The 17935-nt window shown below is 66.3% G+C and overlaps 2 protein-coding genes across 5 annotated transcripts in view; one reads left to right on the top strand and one right to left on the bottom strand.

Moving 5' to 3' along the window:
• The first annotated feature begins 4212 nt into the window (after window positions 1-4212).
• On the top strand, window positions 4213-13229 carry IDH2 (isocitrate dehydrogenase (NADP(+)) 2). The gene is made up of 11 exons (XM_048865892.2): window positions 4213-4316; window positions 6621-6712; window positions 7414-7579; window positions 8294-8454; window positions 8653-8796; window positions 9273-9409; window positions 10926-11077; window positions 11271-11383; window positions 11729-11826; window positions 12132-12224; window positions 12851-13229. The coding sequence occupies exons 2-11, from the start codon at window positions 6662-6664 to the stop codon at window positions 12936-12938; spliced, it is 1203 nt and encodes a 400-aa protein (XP_048721849.2). The 5' UTR covers window positions 4213-4316; window positions 6621-6661; the 3' UTR covers window positions 12939-13229.
• Window positions 13230-15035: 1806 nt separating this feature from the next.
• ZNF710 (zinc finger protein 710) overlaps window positions 15036-17935 on the bottom strand; it is a 51132-nt gene continuing 48232 nt past the window's right edge. For all 4 annotated transcript variants that reach the window (XM_048865888.2, XM_048865887.2, XM_075133274.1 and 1 more), the window contains one exon: window positions 15036-16157. In XM_048865888.2, the coding sequence (XP_048721845.1) occupies window positions 15985-16157 (173 nt within the window). In that variant the 3' untranslated portion in view covers window positions 15036-15984. The remainder of the gene's footprint in view (window positions 16158-17935) is intronic.

Below are 17935 nucleotides of genomic sequence, written 5' to 3'. Positions count from 1 at the left end.
CCGGATGCCAGCTCCGCACCAGCCACTGGCTCCGTTCTTAGCTTGACAGGGCTCCAGGCAGCAGACAGTGCTGGGGAGGGACCGACCCCAAGGACTTTCCAGAGCAACCCCAGCCATGCCGCCACGTGGAACCACTCGGCCCTGGGCAGGTCACCGGGGACTATCAGATAAGCCAGCGAGTGGCTCCCCTTAGAGCTGCTAAGCTGGAGGGGAGCCAAGGGAAGCACAGGAGGGTGATTTCGGTTCACCCTCGAACAGGACCCAGGCAGGCTGCGGCCTTCAGCTTTTATTCCTTTCTTATTGCTTGAGAAAGCGAAGGCCGGACGCACCCCCTGCTAGAGCCTGGCTCAGGGCGGGCAGGTGTGTGTGAGCTCCCTCTGCACTGCTCTACCGAGCCCCATCTAGCCCTGCAGCCCCCGCGACTCCAGCCCCAGGCCCACCCCACTCCCGGCTGATGCGCCGTTCTGCAGCCCTCATGCAGTGCGAGGATTTAAACTCAAGGGACGGTTTCAATATTAGCAGCAGTGACGACGTTTCCTTTTTCCCTGGGGCTGCTTCCCCCTCACCCTGCCCAGCTGCCTGCCCTGGGTGCGGAGATTAGCCACCTTGACACCCACTTACCCACCACGGCGTGAGAGCAGCTTCCGGGAAGGGAGAAGATGCCCCCCGGAGCCCCTCCTGCCTGCCCCTGCCACTCTGCCCCTGCCCGTTCCCTGGCAGCAAGCCGCACCAACAGCTACAACCCAGCACGTGAGGGCCTGAGTCTGCCCCTGCAGCGGCCCCCCGCTGCCCCAAGTCCCTGGCTGGGGAGTACGTAGCCAAGCCAGTAGCCACTGCTGGAAGCACCTCGCTGCCTGCCCTTTGTCCCCTGCCTTGGTGCTGTTTATTGCTGGCTGCCTGTGTCCTTGGGACGCTCTGTCTGGCAGCAGCTGCTCCGCGGACACACTGGCTCTGCACCAGCTCCTCCTGCAGCCAGCTCTCAGGCACCGGAGACCCATTTTGCAGGGGCAGCTCCCCCGGCTGCCCTGCCCAGCCACGGGGCTGAGGAGCTCTGGGCCGGGCCACAGGGGCAACTTCTGGGGAAGCAGGACGCCGTGGTCAAGCCTAGCGGGGGAGTGGCTGCCTCCTGGAGACTGGGCCTCAGCTGCCAGTCCCAGCCCCAAACCAGACTGTGTCTGCCCCCATTCGGCCCAAGAACCCTGTTCCTCTCAATGTGCAGAGCCCCCATTCAGGCACCCCGTGCCTGGACATGCCAGCACGGAGCCCAGACGGGCTCCCCGAACCCCCCCAGCACTGCCGGCACAGGGGCCCCAAGCACGTAGCTGTCGGTAGGAAAGCAGCAGCCCTTGGGGAAAGGGCTCCTTGGGGGAGGAGACCCGCTGGGAAAATGAGCGACTTGCTCCCTGAAGATTAGTGACAAAAGGACAGGTCGTGCACCTGGGGTACTGAGCCCAGCTGCAGACCCCTCAATCCCGGGGCTCTGGACCCGGGTGGGGAGAGTCCCTCTCTTGAGGGCTCTGGGCCATGTCCGGATCCTGCACTCAGCTCTGGGCCCCTCCATCCTCGAGATGCTGCAGCCTGGAGAGCGGTCAGGCGAGCTGGGGTGGCCCGAGGTTTGGGGCCCTGTTCCAGCAGATGCGTGAGGCCCTCAGCAGGGCTGGGGGCACAGAGGCAAGGGCAGGGGGCTGAGAGGTAGGACGCCCATTGCCCCTACCCAGGGCTCCTTGCCAGGAAGAGAACCAGAGACAGGAGATGGAAAGAGCTGAGCCGGGCCAGTCTATCAGTAGGGCAGGAGCTATGGTGCTGGGGAGAGGTACAGGCAGGGTGGGCCTGGAGAAGAGACCGCGGGGTGGGGGCTCAGAAGCGGCAGAGGAGGTGTAATGGCGAGGGGGCAGAGGCCCGCCCCACGGTACTGGGGAAGGGTTATGAACAGACTGAAATCACTGGGCAGAGATGGGGTCCTGGTCCCTGTCTCACAGAGATGGGTCTGGGTCGAACTTGGGGAGGGGGATCAGGGTGTGACTGGGGGCTCAGGGTCTATGTCTCCCAGCGGGGCTGGGCCACTCCGTGTCCTGATCTGGGGGAAGTCTTGGGTCTCCCGGCAGGGCAAAGGTGGGTGGGTGGGGGCTTGGGGTCCAGGTCTCCTGGCGGGGGGGGACAGAGAGGGGCTTGGCGTCTGGATCTCCCGGAGGGGGGGCAGAGGGGGGCTCAGAGCTCCCGGGGGGGGGGCAGAGATGGACTCGGGGTCCGTGTCTCCCGGCGGGGGAAGGCAGAGGGGGTTCAGATCTCCTGGCGGGGGAAGGAAGAGGGAAGGTCTCGGGACTCCCAGTGGGGGGGGGGGGGGCAAAAGGGGGCTCCGGGCTCCCGGCGGGAGGCAGAGGGAGGGGCTCGGAGTCCGGGTCTTCCGGCGGAGGGGGGGGACAGACGGGGGCTCGGGGCTCCCGGGGGGGGGCAGAGGGGGACTTGGGGCTCCCGGCCGGGGGGCGGCGGGGAGTGTGTCTTGGGGCTCCCGGCCGGGGGGCGGCAGAAGGGGGGGGTCTCGGGGCTCCCGGTGGGGGAGGCGGCAGAGGGAGGGGTCCGGGGCTCCCGGCGGGGGAGGCGGCAGAGGGAGGGGTCCGGGGCTCCCGGCGGGGGAGGGGGCAGGGGGGGGCTCGGGGCTCCCGGCGGGGGGGCGGCAGAGGGGGGGTCTCGGGGCTCCCGGCGGGGGGGCGGCAGAGGGGGGGGTCTCGGGGCTCCCGGCGGGGGGGTCAGAGGAGGGTCTGGGCTCCCGGCCGGGAGGCGGCAGAGGGAGGGGTCCGGGGCTCCCGCCGGGGAGGGGGCAGGGGGGGGGCTCGGGGCTCCCGGCGGGGGGGCGGCAGAGGGGGGGGGTCCGGGGCTCCCGGCGGGGGAGGGGGCAGAGGGGGGGGGTCCGGGGCTCCCGGCGGGGGAGGGGGCAGAGGGGGGGCTCGGGGCTCCCGGCGGGGGGGTCAGAGGAGGGTCTGGGCTCCCGGGCGGGAGGCGGCAGAGGGAGGGGTCCGGGGCTCCCGCCGGGGAGGGGGCAGAGGGGGGGGGGGCCTCGGGGCTCCCGGCGGGGGGGGCGGCAGAGGGGGGGGTCCGGGGCTCCCGGCGGGGGAGGGGGCAGAGGGGGGGGTCTCGGGGCTCCCGCCGGGGAGGGAGCAGAGGGGGGGGTCTCGGGGCTCCCGGCGGGGGAGGGGGCACAGGGGGGGCTCGGGGCTCCCGGCGGGGGGTCAGAGGGGGGTCCGGGGCTCCCGGCGGGGGAGGGGTCAGAGGGGGGGGGCTCGGGGCTCCCGGCGGGGGAGGGGGCAGAGGGGGGTCCGGGCTCCCGGCGGGGGGGCGGCAGAGGGGGGGTCCGGGGGTCCCGGCGGGGAGGGGTCAGAGGGAGGGGGCTCGGGGCTCCCGGCGGGGGAGGCGGCAGAGGGAGGGGGCTCGGGGCTCCCGGCGGGGGAGGGGGCACAGGGGGGTCTCGGGGCTCCCGGCGGGGGAGGGGGCAGAGGGGGGGCTCGGGGCTCCCGGCGGGGGAGGGGGCAGAGGGGGGGCTCGGGGCTCCCGGCGGGGGAGGGGGCAGAGGGGGGGCTCGGGGCTCCCGGCGGGGGAGGGGGCAGAGGGGGGGGCTCGGGGCTCCCGGCGGGGGAGGCGGCAGAGGGAGGGGGCTCGGGGCTCCCGGCGGGGGAGGCGGCAGAGGGGGGGTCTCGGGGCTCCCGGCGGGGGAGGGGGCAGAGGGGGGTCTCGGGGCTCCCGGCGGGGGAGGGGGCACAGGGGGGTCTCGGGGCTCCCGGCGGGGGGGCGGCAGAGGGGGGGTCTCGGGGCTCCCGGCGGGGGGTCAGAGGGGGGTCTCGGGGCTCCCGGCGGGGAGGGGGCAGAGGGGGGGGTCTCGGGGCTCCCGGCGGGGGGGCGGCAGAGGGGGGGGTCTCGGGGCTCCCGGCGGGGGGTCAGAGGAGGGTCCGGGCTCCCGGCCGGCGGCGCAGCCAGGCCGCAGGGACGCGAGGGCGGAGCGGCCGGCCGGGAACAAAGGCAGCACGCGGCGCTCGGGGCAGCCGCGCCGGGGTCCCGGGGCCGGGCGGGGGCCGCGCTCCGCCCCGGGGAGGCGCCGGGCCGCGCTGCCCAATGCGCGGAGGCGCCGGGCCGGGCGGGGCCCGCTCACGTGTCCCGGCCGCTCCGAGTCCGCGGCCGGCGCTGCCTGGCTCCGTGTCCCGCGATGGCCCGGTACCTCGGCGCAGCCCCGGCGCTTTGCCGCGCCGCCGCCCCCGGCCTGAGCCGCCGCCCCGCCGCCGCCGCCCTGGCCCCGGCGCTGGGCGCGCCCCAGCCGCGCCGCCACTGTGAGTCCGGGGCCCGCGGGGCCCCCGAAGGGCGGAGGCAGCTGCCGGGCGGGTGCGGGAAGCCGGGCCCCCGCGCGAGCGACTCCCCGCCCCACGGGCCCCCCGGCCCCGCCCGGGCCCCCCGGCTGCTCCCGCGACGCGGCCGGTGACCTTGGGCCGCCCGGGCCTTGTGCTCTGCCGGGCGCCTGGCCCGTCTGCCCGGCTCTGCCCCGCGGAGCGGCGTCGGGTCCCGGGGGCCGCCCGCCCCGTCCGGCCTCGTTGCGCGGGGGAGCTGGGTCTCCGCAGCCCTGCCCTGGGAGCGGCCCCTGTGCTCCGAGCCGCCCAGCCCGGCCTTCGGAGGGGGGCTGAGCCCTGCCGCCAGGCGGGCCCGGGTGGGGGGTCGGGGGCTCCCGGGCCTGGCGTGCGGGTCGACCCAGGGCCTGCGGGAACGCGGGCCGGGGGGCGGCTCCTGCCCAGGGCCCGGCCAGCCCCGGGGCCCCTCTGGCCACGCCGCGTGTCCTGGCGGGGGCAGCGGGCAGCCCGAGCGCGGCTCCCCCGGAGCGTAGCCTGCGAGGCCGGGGTCCCAGCGGCCGTGGCAGCCGGGCCGTGGAAATGAGGCGGCAGCTGGTGGGATTCCTGCGGCGTAGCGGGTCTCCGGGCGCGCTGGCTGCGACCTGCTCCCTCCCCGGGAGAGGGCAGGGCGCGGCTCTGGCCCAGGGGCTGCCAGCAGCTGCTTTCCGAGAATGGCTGCAGCTAGCGAGGGAGCTCAGTGGGTCGGCATGGTGCTGCTGCAGACCTGGGGGAGGGCCTGCCCTCCTCGGCCTGAGTCTTGCGGTGCAGCTGGGGAAGGGGAGGCCTCACTCCAGGGCCAAGTGGGTCTAATCTGTCCTGGGAGGTCCCTGGGAGCAGTGCTCTAGACAGCCCGGCTAGGTCTAGGCTGCAGCGCCGAATGCCTGGGTCCTCGCAGTGTGAGGGGACGCCCATAACCTGCCTTCAGAGCAGGAGACTGTTCTCCGGCCCCTCGGGCTGAGCCCCGGCCTGGGTTCTTGGAGTCCTGCTGGCTGCCTTGCTCTGGTCTGACTCGGGGCACCGTGCCTGGCTCTCAGGGCTGCTGTCAGGCCTGCAAATCTAGGATATTGCTGGCACCCAGCCGGCAGCTCTTTGGGAAGTGTTTGCTTTTGTGAAGCCAGTTCTGGGCTGTTCAGCTTGTGGCCTGTCTGAAAGAACCTGCTCCTCTAAGGTCGTTCAAGGGCGTCGGACCCTTCAGCCTGGCCTAGAGCTCTGGATTTCAAGGCGCAGGAGGGGGAAGAAAGGGGCTTCTGAAAGCCTCTTGTCTGGGCAGCTCCTGCTGTGAATTCTGTTTGTCCCCTCTCCCTCCCCTCCAGTCACCCCTCTGGGCTGTGAAATGGAACAGGCCCCTTTGTGCGAGGCTGGCGGTGGGCCCAGAGCTGCCTGGGAAAGTGCTCACCATGCTAATGCCCTTTCAGAGCTGGAAAGGCCAGCCCTGGATCTCTCTCCCTGCCGCCATGCGGGTGCCCGGGCCTGTGTGCATTCCCCTGCTCTGCCCAGCCGCACTGTGTGCTGGAGGCTGGGGATCAGCTGGCTTCTGCTGCAGCTCATCTGCTGGGAGTGGAAGGGCTGGTTTCTAGTCCCTGATTCCTGTGAGGAGACAGGCCAGCCGCTGCTCTAGAGCGGAGAGCAGGGAGCTGGCAGCAGGCCCTGGCCTGGAGTCAGGATTAGAATCACAGCATGCGTTTAATTCACTTTCCCTTTAGACAAGATCAGCTGCCGCCCTGGATCCCAGGCGAGAATGAGCTGCACTTAGAGGGCGTTTGTGTGTCCCTAGGTCACCGCCTAGGCCTACGGAGCAGTGCTTTGCCCTTGGCCTTTGGTGCCAGCTGGTGGTGGGGAGCAGGCGTGATTCTCCCTGCGAGGGTGTGCCCCACGTTTTCCAGGGGGAGTTTGGGCTGGCTGGGCTCCAGGGGCCTCTGTCCCTGGGTGATACATGCTGCTGGAGGAGCCTGGCAATGGCTTGATGGGATGCCGGGTTCCCTTGGGGCAGTTAGAGCTGGTTCTGGCCCCTGATCATGGGGCTTCTCAGTTCAAGGAGCTCTGGCTACAAGCCAGCGTGTTTGAATCAGGGCGGGAAATTGCTAAACCCGGACAGGGCTCCCTCGGCTGGAGGCGGCGCTGCCTGCCTCCCACACGGCCACCTGCTCAGTCTCCGCGGCTGGGGGCGGCTTGGGCTGGGCAGATGGCTAGGGTCAGTGGCAGCCTCTGCTCCCAAGTGGCAGGTGCTCTGACAGCAATGATGTTTCTTCCTAGATGCTGACAAACGGATCAAGGTGGCCAAGCCGGTGGTGGAGATGGATGGGGATGAGATGACGCGGATCATCTGGGAGTTCATCAAGGAGAAGGTAGTGTTTGGGGGCAGCAGATGGTCTGCGGGGTGGGAGAGCCCTCCTGCCCCCCGTGGGGCATAGGACCCAAGCTCTGGGGGGGGGGGGGGGATGAGACTCGTTTGCCCCCTGATGCTGGGTCCTCTGCAGGTGTGGTGACTGGCCAGGTTTCACATGGGCCAGCAGCTCAGGTCCATGCCCCCATCCCTGCTGCCTGTGGGTGAGCTGTCCATGCCCCTCGCTGCTTCAGCAGCACAAACGTGGCCGGAACGCAGGCTGTGTCTAACCGGCTGGGCCGGTGGGAGCGCCGGGGTTTCTGAAGCTCCCTGGAGAGGATGCAGTCTTGCGTCATGGAACCCGGCTTCCCTCGGTTCTGCTGCTGTCCCCAGCCAGGAAGCAGGTGTCTGAGAACCACCCCCCTGTGGGCTTTGCAGCTTCCTGCGAGTGCGAGAGCCCGGAAGTGGCCCCCGTTGTGGGGCTGGTTCCAACTGTGCCGCAAGGCTGCGGAGGGGAGCGGCAGCTCCAAGGCGACATCCGTGCTTCCTGCGCTCAGCCCCAGCGCGTCTGTAGCGGGTGGGTGTGGCTCCAGGAGCAGCGTTCCCAGCCCCTGGGGCAGCTCGGACACAGCCAGCTCTGCTGCCCCGCTCCCTGCGCGCCGGTGTGGTCTGGGCGCAGTGCCCCTCACGCTGAGCGTGCCCTTTCCCCACCTTGCCCTCCAGCTGATCCTGCCCAACGTCGACGTGCAGCTGAAGTACTTCGACCTGGGCCTGCCGAACCGGGACCAGACAGACGACCAGGTCACCATTGACTCGGCGCTGGCTACCCAGAAGTACAGCGTGGCCGTGAAGTGTGCCACCATCACGCCTGATGAAGCCAGAGTGGAAGGTGCAGAGGGCAGGCTGCCAGGGAGGGGGGTGAGGTTGCTCCTGGGACAGGCGCTGCAGTGGCAGGGGACCCTGGGCAGCGAGCCCAGACCTCACTGAGCACTGGAGGAGATGGAGTAGGGCGCAGACTCCATGTGAGCTGGGCTTGGGGGACTGGGCTGGGCTGCTCTCTGTGGGGCACTTACCCTCCTCCCCCTTGTCTGCACTCCCTGCTCCTGGCAGCTCCTTGGGTGTGTGAATCTTGCTGTACTCGCTCCTGGGGCCTGTGCAGCCTCTGGGTTCTGGTGCCGCCCAGCGCCCCTGGCTGGGGCAGGCATAGGCATCTCTGCTCTGCCTCCTGGCTGGGTCCCAGCGCTGACCTCGGCACAGACAGATGCGGTTCTAGCAGCCCCTGGGCATCACGACACCTTCTCCCTGTGCTGCCTGGCTCCTTGCCACTCAGTGACACGGGGAGGTCAGGGCTCGCTGGCTGGAGCCGGCCCTCCGAGCAGCAGGGGCTCAGGCGTGAAGGGCTGGCCTGCAGGAGCTGAGCTGTGACCCTGGACCGTGAGACCCCCCCCCCAGTGTGAGGTGTGGCTCCTGGCTGGCACTGCAGGGGCTGGCATGGGGTTGGGCTGCCAGGGTGCCTAGTGGGGAGGATGCTGTGGAGGGGGTCGTGTGTGGGAGGGGGCTGGGCCCATGGCACGTCTTCCTCCCCCTCCCCCCTTGTTTGTAGAGTTCAAGCTGAAGAAGATGTGGAAGAGCCCCAACGGCACAATCCGAAACATCTTGGGCGGGACCGTCTTCAGGGAGCCCATCGTCTGCAAGAACATTCCCCGCCTGGTCCCAGGCTGGACCAAGCCCATCACCATCGGCAGACATGCCCACGGCGACCAGGTGAGCCTGCCACTGCGGGGCCCTGTGTGGGCCGGGGTGGCTGGACGGCAGCAGGCACCGTGTGCCCATGGCTCAGCAGGGGGCTGGCGTGGGGCCTATGGGGTGCTGAAGTGGGGGCTGTTGGCAGCGAGTGCAGGGGCAGGCTCGGGGTGGGTGGTTGCCATGGCTGCTGAGCGTAACTCTTTGGCCTGTTTTCAGTACAAGGCCACAGACTTCGTTGTGGACAGGTCCGGGACATTCAAGATGGTGTTCACCCCGAAGGATGGCAGTGCCGTGAAGGAGTGGGAGGTTTACAACTTCCCTGGCGGGGGTGTCGGCATGGGCATGTACAACACGGACGAGGTGAGAGGCGGGCGGGCACAGCCGGGGTGTTCTCCAGTCCTGGCGCTGCAGGGCTGGGGGACGGGAGCAACTGATGCTGGCAGCCCCTCTCGGCATGGGGGTGAGGGTTCCCGGTGGGGCTGTGCCCTTCTTGGCTAGCAGGATCTCAGCCCGACTCCCCTTATGACCTAGCACAGCCCTCCACATGCTGCCCGGGGAGCCAGCCCGTGGCTGCAATGAGGGGTCCCCTGCCCAGCTGCCTCCTGGGCTGGGAAACGGGCAGAGGCTGTAGGTGGAGTGTGGGAGCCAAGCCCTGGCTGGGGGACGGGCTCCTTCTCTCCCTTGGGCGTTGGCAGTTGGACAAGGCCTGAGCCCATCTGGGGCTGCCTGGAACCAGCCAAAGGCAGCTGCCAAGAGACTCAGCTGCCCCCTCCCTGCCCCGCGGCGCCTGCAGCTGGCGCTGAGGGAGTCACCGGCCGGCCCACACTCCCTTGCAGTCTGTCTCCGGCTTCGCGCACAGCTGCTTCCAGTACGCCATCCAGAAGAAGCTGCCCCTCTACATGAGCACCAAGAACACCATCCTCAAGGCCTACGATGGGCGCTTCAAAGACATCTTCCAGGAGATCTTCGACAAGTACGGCCTGACCTGTCCTGAGCCCTCCCTGGGGAGTCCCTGAGCCGCCCCGCTCCCTACAGCGCCCCTGCCGGGGGTCCCCTGGCGCCGCCCCGCTCCCTACAGCGCCCCTGCCGGGGGTCCCCTGGCGCCGCCCCGCTCCCTACAGCGCCCCTGCCGGGGGTCCCCTGGCGCCGCCCCGCTCCCTACAGCGCCCCTGCCGGGGGTCCCCTGGCGCCGCCCCGCTCCCTACAGCGCCCCTGCCGGGGGTCCCCTGGCGCCGCCCCGCTCCCTACAGCGCCCCTGCCGGGGGTCCCCTGGCGCCGCCCCGCTCCCTACAGCGCCCCTGCCGGGGGTCCCGTGGCGCCGCCCCGCTCCCTACAGCGCCCCTGCCGGGGGTCCCGTGGCGCCGCCCCGCTCCCTACAGCGCCCCTGCCGGGGGTCCCGTGGCGCCGCCCCGCTCCCTACAGCGCCCCTGCCGGGGGTCCCGTGGCGCCGCCCCGCTCCCTACAGCGCCCCTGCCGGGGGTCCCGTGGCGCCGCCCCGCTCCCTACAGCGCCCCTGCCGGGGGTCCCGTGGCGCCGCCCCGCTCCCTACAGCGCCCCTGCCGGGGGTCCCGTGGCGCCGCCCCGCTCCCTACAGCGCCCCTGCCGGGGGTCCCGTGGCGCCGCCCCGCTCCCTACAGCGCCCCTGCCGGGGGTCCCGTGGCGCCGCCCCGCTCCCTACAGCGCCCCTGCCGGGGGTCCCGTGGCGCCGCCCCGCTCCCTACAGCGCCCCTGCCGGGGGTCCCGTGGCGCCGCCCCGCTCCCTACAGCGCCCCTGCCGGGGGTCCCGTGGCGCCGCCCCGCTCCCTACAGCGCCCCTGCCGGGGGTCCCGTGGCGCCGCCCCGCTCCCTACAGCGCCCCTGCCGGGGGTCCCGTGGCGCCGCCCCGCTCCCTACAGCGCCCCTGCCGGGGGTCCCCTGGCGCCGCCCCGCTCCCTACAGCGCCCCTGCCGGGGGTCCCCTGGCGCCGCCCCGCTCCCTACAGCGCCCCTGCCGGGGGTCCCCTGGCGCCGCCCCGCTCCCTACAGCGCCCCTGCCGGGGGTCCCCTGGCGCCGCCCCGCTCCCTACAGCGCCCCTGCCGGGGGTCCCCTGGCGCCGCCCCGCTCCCTACAGCGCCCCTGCCGGGGGTCCCCTGGCGCCGCCCCGCTCCCTACAGCGCCCCTGCCGGGGGTCCCCTGGCGCCGCCCCGCTCCCTACAGCGCCCCTGCCGGGGAGGGCAGGACCAGCGTACTGTATGGTAGTAGCCCTGCAAGAGTGGCTCTGTGCAGGTGGGTCCAGGCTGGAGGCCTGGCCCTGGTGCTATTATGTTCAAGGCCCATGAAGCTGATTAGAGCCTTTAGAGCCTGTGTCTAGAAGCAGCTGCCCTTGGGGAGATGCAGAGGGGTTTACTGGGTACCCAGCTCTTCCCATCCTGCCTGAGCCGTGGAGGCTCTCTGGGTGCGCTCTGGGGTGGGGGCAGGGGCTCCCGGTGACCGCGCTCTCGGCTCCCCAGGCACTACAAGACGGAGTTTGACAAGCTGAAGATCTGGTATGAGCACCGGCTCATCGATGACATGGTGGCCCAGGTGCTGAAATCCTCCGGCGGCTTCGTCTGGGCCTGTAAGAACTACGACGGTGATGTCCAGTCGGACATCCTGGCCCAAGGTAACGCTGGGTGGGGGGGCCATCACAGGGCTCAGCCCCGGAGTTGTGGGGGCCGAGGCCCTCCTGCTCAGCCTGGCTGGGGAGGGCAGCCTTATGCCCGGGGCATCTCCATGCAGGATCTGCCAGTGCTGCCTTGCCCTGCAGGCCAGGGGCTCCCGGGCTGCTCCTCACTGGACTCTGCTTCGCGCTCTAGGGTTCGGTTCCCTGGGCCTGATGACCTCCGTCTTGGTGTGCCCGGATGGAAAGACCATAGAAGCTGAGGCAGCCCATGGCACTGTCACCCGCCACTACCGGGAGCACCAGAAGGTGGGTGTGCGCACCCCCTCCCACCCCCCCACAAGCACTGCACCTGCTCTGTGAGTGCGGCTGGGCCCCCCCATGCCCAGTCCAGGGGAGGGGCTTGGCAGTGAGCAGAGAGTCCCTGTTCACACTCTGGATGAGGGAGGGGCTGGGGACTGGCCAGTGTGCCCCTCTGGGGCTGTTTCCCTGCCCTGAGCCTGCCAGGTGTGGGGTGGGATCCAGGGTCTCTCCCGGCAGCTCTGGGTGGGGAGGAGCGTGCATCGCTTGCTGCGGCTGCCCAGAGCCTCGGGGTGCAGGGCTGGGACAGTGTCTCCCCATCACTAGGTGTTCTGATGCTCTGCCCTCCTGCAGGGACGACCCACCAGCACTAACCCCATTGCCAGCATCTTTGCCTGGACGCGTGGCCTGGAGCACAGAGGCAAGCTGGACAGTAACCCGGATCTCATGAAGTAAGCATTGCACCGGAGCAGCAGCCAGCACCAGCCCAGGGCCAGTGCTGCAGCTCAGTCTCCTGGAGCCCGGAGCCTTCCCTCAGCTGGCAGGCGGCTGACCCCCTCTTTGGGGCTAACGTCGCCGGTGACTGTACCAGGCCATGGGTCGCTTCTGTGGAAGGAGCCTGGCTGGCCACCGTGTCAGGGTAACGCGGCTCCTTGGCCAGCCCTGAGACCAGAGCCAGGCTTCCAGCAACAGCCTGGTCGGTGGGCTGTGGGGAGGAAAGCGGGGTGCAGGCTGTGACCTTGTTGTCTCCCCCCAGGTTTGCTCAGACTCTGGAGAAGGTCTGCGTGGAGACGGTGGAGAATGGAGCTATGACAAAGGACCTTGCAGGCTGCATCCATGGGCTCAGCAAGTGAGTGACTCACAGGGGGGAGCAGGGGGCTGAGCGCTCTGGGGCCTGGCTCCCTGCTCGGGGGGTGGTGGGGGTGGGGCTCTGTAGAGCTGCCCCCGCTGCCTGGCTCAGACAGGGCCGTGCCCCTTTGCGCTGTTGTCCTCCCACCCGCTCCTCAGGCACCCCTTAGCCATCCAGCACCCTGGAAAGGCCAGTGCTGCCAGGGGGTGGGTGACACCTTTGTCCCACCTGGCTCTGCAGCATCTGTACCCTGAGCTGTCGGGCTCGTGAGGGTGCTCTTGTGCTGGGAATTGGGCAGGATGGGGTCCCCGTGCCTGGTGTCTCTGGGAGGAGCTGGAGGCTTGACTGTCACACAGCAGAGACAGCGGGGTCCCTGCTCGTGCTGCCATGCAGGACAGGTGGCCGCAGGGGCCTGTCCCCACTCCCCCCCGTCAGCCAGGCCAGACTCCCCCAGTCCTGCTGCTGGACTCCACAGGGACCTGCTGCAGCTGGCTCAGGGGCTGCACTTGCTCCCAGCATTGCTGCGAGGCAGGTCCGGCTGCCCGTGCGGGACAGAGAAGCCAATGAAGGGGCAGCGGGAGAGGCTGCCAGCGCAGTCCCCCCGACCCTCCTCCCTTGTCTTTCAGCGTGAAGCTGAACGAGCACTATGTGAACACCACGGACTTCCTGGACGCAATCAAGAACAACTTGGACAAAGCCCTGGGCAAGCAGTAGAGGCGAGGGGCTGCTCGGGGGTGGGGGGGTGTCCATCCGTCCGCGTGCAGTGGTACCCGGGCCGGGCAGTTTACCTCATGAACAGGCTAGGAGCGAACGCTGCTCTGAGCTCATGACCTGGGCCCAGGAACACTCGGATTCGTTTTTATAACGTGTTTTTTAAAGTATTTCTAGGAGCGTGAGTGCCAGGGGCTTGTGGCCAGGCCTGGCCAGTGCTGCCAGGCGTGTGCTTAATTTATGTAACCTCTGACCTCATGGTGCCAAGTGTAGCTAATAAACCTCTTCACCCTCCTGCTGTCTGCTGCCCAGAAAGGGTTAACAGGTCACTGGCCAGTTGCAGTTGCTTTGCTGCGCCCTGGTGGCAAACTCCCCTCTCGTTACCCCTGGACCGTTACCCCATACTGCATTCACCTCCAGGAAGAGCCCTGCCTGCAGCCCCGCCCCCAGCCAAAGCTGCTCTTTGGGCAGGTGCAGGGCCAGGCCAGCAGCCAGGGTGGGGCCTACCCCCCCCCCCCCCGGGAAGTCCCACAGCTAAAGGCTGCTGTGTGGAATGACTGGGAAACAGCTGTCCCAGCGAGGGACCTCCAGTGCAGCCGAGAGCTTTGCATGCATGAGCCCAGTGCCTGCGCTGTGCGCACAATGCAGTGACGGCAGGAGCTGCACCCTGCGGCTGTCCTCCACTCAGGGACAGGCATGCGCCAGTCACCCAGTCCTCCCTGGCCTCGGCAATCCCCATCTCTGCCCCTGGGCCCGGCCTGCCTGCGAGGGCTCCGGCGCTGACCTAGAAGAGGCCGTGTAGAGAACGCGGCAGGGAGCGAGTGGCTGCCTCCTGGGCAGTCAGAGATCCTGCTCCACCTTCCCTCTTCCTGGGCTCAGCTGCGCTTCAGCATGCTTGCTGCAGGCGCTGTCTGGTAAGGGGGGCCAAAGGCAGCTTGCAGACGGAGGGCTTGCACCCCAGGCCCTGCGAGGGATGTGGGCCAGCAATGGCACCTAGGGCTCAACTGCCACCTAGTTTTTGGGCAGCTTTATTTGAGAGTCCCTCAGCATTGCTGGGGCAGGGGAAAAGTGACCGCAAAGCTGGAGCTGCCAGTGGCTGAGCTCCACCAGTAAGGCCTGGCCTGGGCATTCCTCAGCAGCCCAGATAGCCTGGCTGTGGGCTAGCACCTGCCCTTCCACTGTTCCCCAGGGAGGGGGCGTTGGCACTGAAGGGGAATGGGGTGAGCTGCAAGCTCACCTCCCTGCTGAGGCCTGGTCTTTCTGTGCTTGCACAGAGCCAGGGTCACACTGTCCTGAGATGGGAAAGTGGCAAAGCCTCTTCCCCGGTGTAAAGCCCTGGAGCCCTTAAAGGAGCAGCTTCCCTGCCTGCAGCCAGCTAGCATCGGGCCTGCCTTGCTTGGGCCATAAGTCCAGCCTTTGCTGGCTGCCCGAAACACATGCAGGAGGGCAGCATGGAGGCATGGTCCCTGGGTGCCCCCCTGCCCCCCGGGCTTCCCTCTCCAGCCCAGCAGCCACTTGTTCACTGGGGTTGTTTACAGGCTGGGGGAGGTTACTGGAACCCTTGGTGCAGATGCTTCACTGCATCCTCTCCCTGCTGTGCTTTGCTTCCCTAAGCTGCTGTTTCCACACAGTTCCAGCCTCTGCCCTTGCTCTGGGACTCACTGGATCTTGCACTTAGGCCAGGGCTGGCTCCCTGGGTGCTGCTGGGGGACACCCCCCTGGGGCAGGTTCCTGCAGCCATGTTATTCCGGCTGGTCAAGAGAATAAGGGGGTTGTGCTGCAGCCTGGAGTTCCCTATGCTTCTCCGGTAAGAGCCCCTGCCCCTCTGCCTCCTGGTGTGCACGGCCAGGGGGCTGGGCTGCTGCTGTTACACCAGCCCCAGGGCAGAAATCCTCTCCCTAAGCAGCAGCCTGGGGAAGTAACAGTGCCTACCCCGTCCTCCCTAGGCCAGTCTTCATGGGCAGCAGGCACACACAGTCACTTTCCTTCAGGGAGCGATGGCCGCTCTGGGCCCCAGCGTGTCCCCACTCAGGATGCGCTCCCCCCATGGGAATCCAGCACCCCCCCAGCAGCTCCAGCTCACACGCAAGTTACACAGCGTTACAAAGGAAGGTGATTTGATTTATCCTTTAACCACTCAGCACATCTGAAAAAAATAAATTACTTTCAAAATACCACCATTTCTCAGGTTTGTACAGGTCTGTTGTCCTTTAAACACAGCGCTCAGCCCTGAGCCTCCCCCGGGGTCGATAAGAAAATACTCTCTGTGTACAGGGCTAGCTCCAGCTCAGCTTGGCAGCAGCATCTCGCCTTGCCCCTCCGGGCTAGAGCAAGTGGTCCTGGCCCCTGCGTGGGCAAAGGGGGGAGAGCAGGAGAGGCCCCCCATGGCTATTTCCTGTGGTGGAGGGTAGCCGCACAGCCAAGAGGGGAGATAAAGTGGGACTAGCTGCAGTCCCCACCACAGCAGACTAGGGAGGAGGTAGAATATAATTAATGCTCATCAGATTCTGGACCATGCCTTTCCCTACCTGGGGAAAATATGGTGGCCAGAGAGCATCTCTTCTAGTGCCCCCCAGGGGCTGAGCCCAGGAGCCAGCGCTCCCTCCCAGTGCCGCAGCCTGAGCGCTATGCTCACCCTTAGACTGCAGGCAGGAATGAACACAGGGATCTCTGCTCTTCCCCCAGGCAAGGGGCAGGGGTGGTGAAAAAGGAGCCCTGAGAGGGGATGACCTAGGTGAGGGGCCTGCAGGCCTGCAGCAGGCCCAGTCTCACTCCACCCTGGATGGCCTGAGGAGTGAGTGGCACAGCACATCACCTCTGCAGGCCTATGGCTGAGGGCTACTACTTCCTGCAGCCCAGCTCCAGCCTGGCACTGCCAGGGCTCAGAGCCATCCCCGTTTCCTCCTTCACCATGGAGCGCCATGGGGCAGGCCCCGCTGAGCCTGGCTTTTGGTTCTGGATGCTGCAGCAGGGGACAGGAGCTTGTTTTCCCCATGTCACTCCCTGTCTTGACCCCGCACATGGCTGGGCCTAGGCCCCCATCTCTCGGCTACAACATGTTGTAATAGGCCATTTCCTTCATGGCCTGCTCGGTCAGGGCATTCTCGTCTGGGGGGTTGCCCACCCCTGCGTAGTCATAGGCATTCTCCTCATCGTACTCCTCCATTTCCTGCTGGGAGTCTAGCTCCACACGTTCCGCCCCGGTCAGTTCCATCATGGGATCTAGGAACAACACGACACGACACGTGGGGTCGGAGGACAGGGCGGCTGGGCAGTCGCATGCATCGCGCCATGCGATGCGGAGCACGGCCCAGCAGCACAGCCGGGGCAGGGCATTTCTGACACCCACCTACCTTGGAGAGCTGGCCCTGAACCCCCAGGGTTGAGTAATGTGTGGCCAGCTGGGGAGCTGGACACCTGTCTCTGATGTTCCTGATAGTGGGGCTTTCATATTAGCGGACAGCCAGCGACGGGGAGGCTATCATAACCTGCCAGGAAAGGGGAATGCAAAGGAGGCAGCCCCTCCCCCCGTGCTCTGACCCACATCTGCAAGACCCCTTCAAGGCCCTGGAGCAGTGGCAATGCAGTGCTGCGCCTGACCGTGGGAGGTGGTTTTCATCAGAACAGCCAGACTGGGTCAGACCAAAGGTCTCTCCAGCTCAGTATCCTGTCTACCGCCAGTGACCAATGCCAGGTGCCCTAGAGGGAGTGAACCTAACAGGTAAGGACCTAGTGATCTCTCTCCTGCCATCCATCTCCGCCCTCTGGCAAACAGAGGCTAGTGACACCATTCCTCACCCATCCTGGCTAATAGCCATTAATGGACTTAACCTCCATGAATGTATCCAGTTCTCTTTTAAACCCTGTTATAGTCCTAGCCTTCACAACCTCCTCAGGCAAGGAGTTCCACAGGTTGACTCTGTGCTGAATGAAGAACTTCCTTTTGTTTGTTTTAAACCTGCTGCCCATTAATTTCATTTGGTGGCCCCTAGTTCTTATATTATGGGAACAAGTAAATAACTTTTCCTTATTCACTTTCTCCATACCACTCATGGTTTTAATAGACCTTTATCACATCCCTCCCTTAGTCTCCTTTTCCAAGCTGAAAAGTCCTAGCCTCTTTAATCTCTCCTCATATGGGACCCGTTCCAAACCCCTAATCATTTTAGTTGCCCTTTTCTGAACCTTTTCTAATGCCAGTGTATCTTTTTTGAGATGAGGGGACCACATCTGTACACAGTATTCAAGATGTGGGTGTACCATGGATTTATAAGGGTAAGAAGATATTCTCCATCTTATTCGCTATCCCTTTTTTAATGATTCCTAACATCCCGTTTGCTTTTTTGACTGCCGCTGCACACTGCGTGGACATCTTCAGAGAACGATCCACGATGACGCCAAGATCTTTCTCCTGATTAGTTGTAGCTAAATTACACCCCCCATCATATCGTATGTATAGGTGGGGTTATTTTTTCCAGTGTGCATTACTTTACATTTATCCACATTAAATTTCATTTGCCATTTTGTTGCCCAATCACTTAGTTTTGTGAGATCTTTCTGAAGTTCTTCACAGTCTGCTTTGGTCTTAACTATCTTGAGCAGTTTAGTATCATCTGCAAACTTTGCCACCTCACTGTTTACCCCTTTCTCTGGATCATTTATGAGTAAGTTGAATAGGATTGGTCCTAGGACTGACCCTTGGGGAACACCACTAGTTACCCCTCTCCATTCTGAAAATTTACCATTTATTCCTACCCTTTGTTCCCTGTCTTTTAACTAGTTCTCAATCCATGAAAGGATCTTCTCTTTTATCCCATGACAACTTAATTTACGTAAGAGCCTTTGGTGAGGGACCTTGTCAAAGGCTTTTTGGAAATCTAAGTACACTATGTCCACTGGATTCCCCTTGTCCACATGGTTGTGGACCTGCTCAAAGAACTCTAATCCATTAGTAAGACATGATCTCCCGTTACAGAAACCATGTTGACTTTTGTGTAACA

The sequence above is a fragment of the Caretta caretta genome, chromosome 10 (assembly GCF_965140235.1).
Source record: "Caretta caretta isolate rCarCar2 chromosome 10, rCarCar1.hap1, whole genome shotgun sequence".
NCBI lineage: Eukaryota > Metazoa > Chordata > Testudines > Cheloniidae > Caretta > Caretta caretta.
Note: the sequence above shows the minus strand (reverse complement) of the source record. Positions and strands in the feature narration are given on the sequence as shown.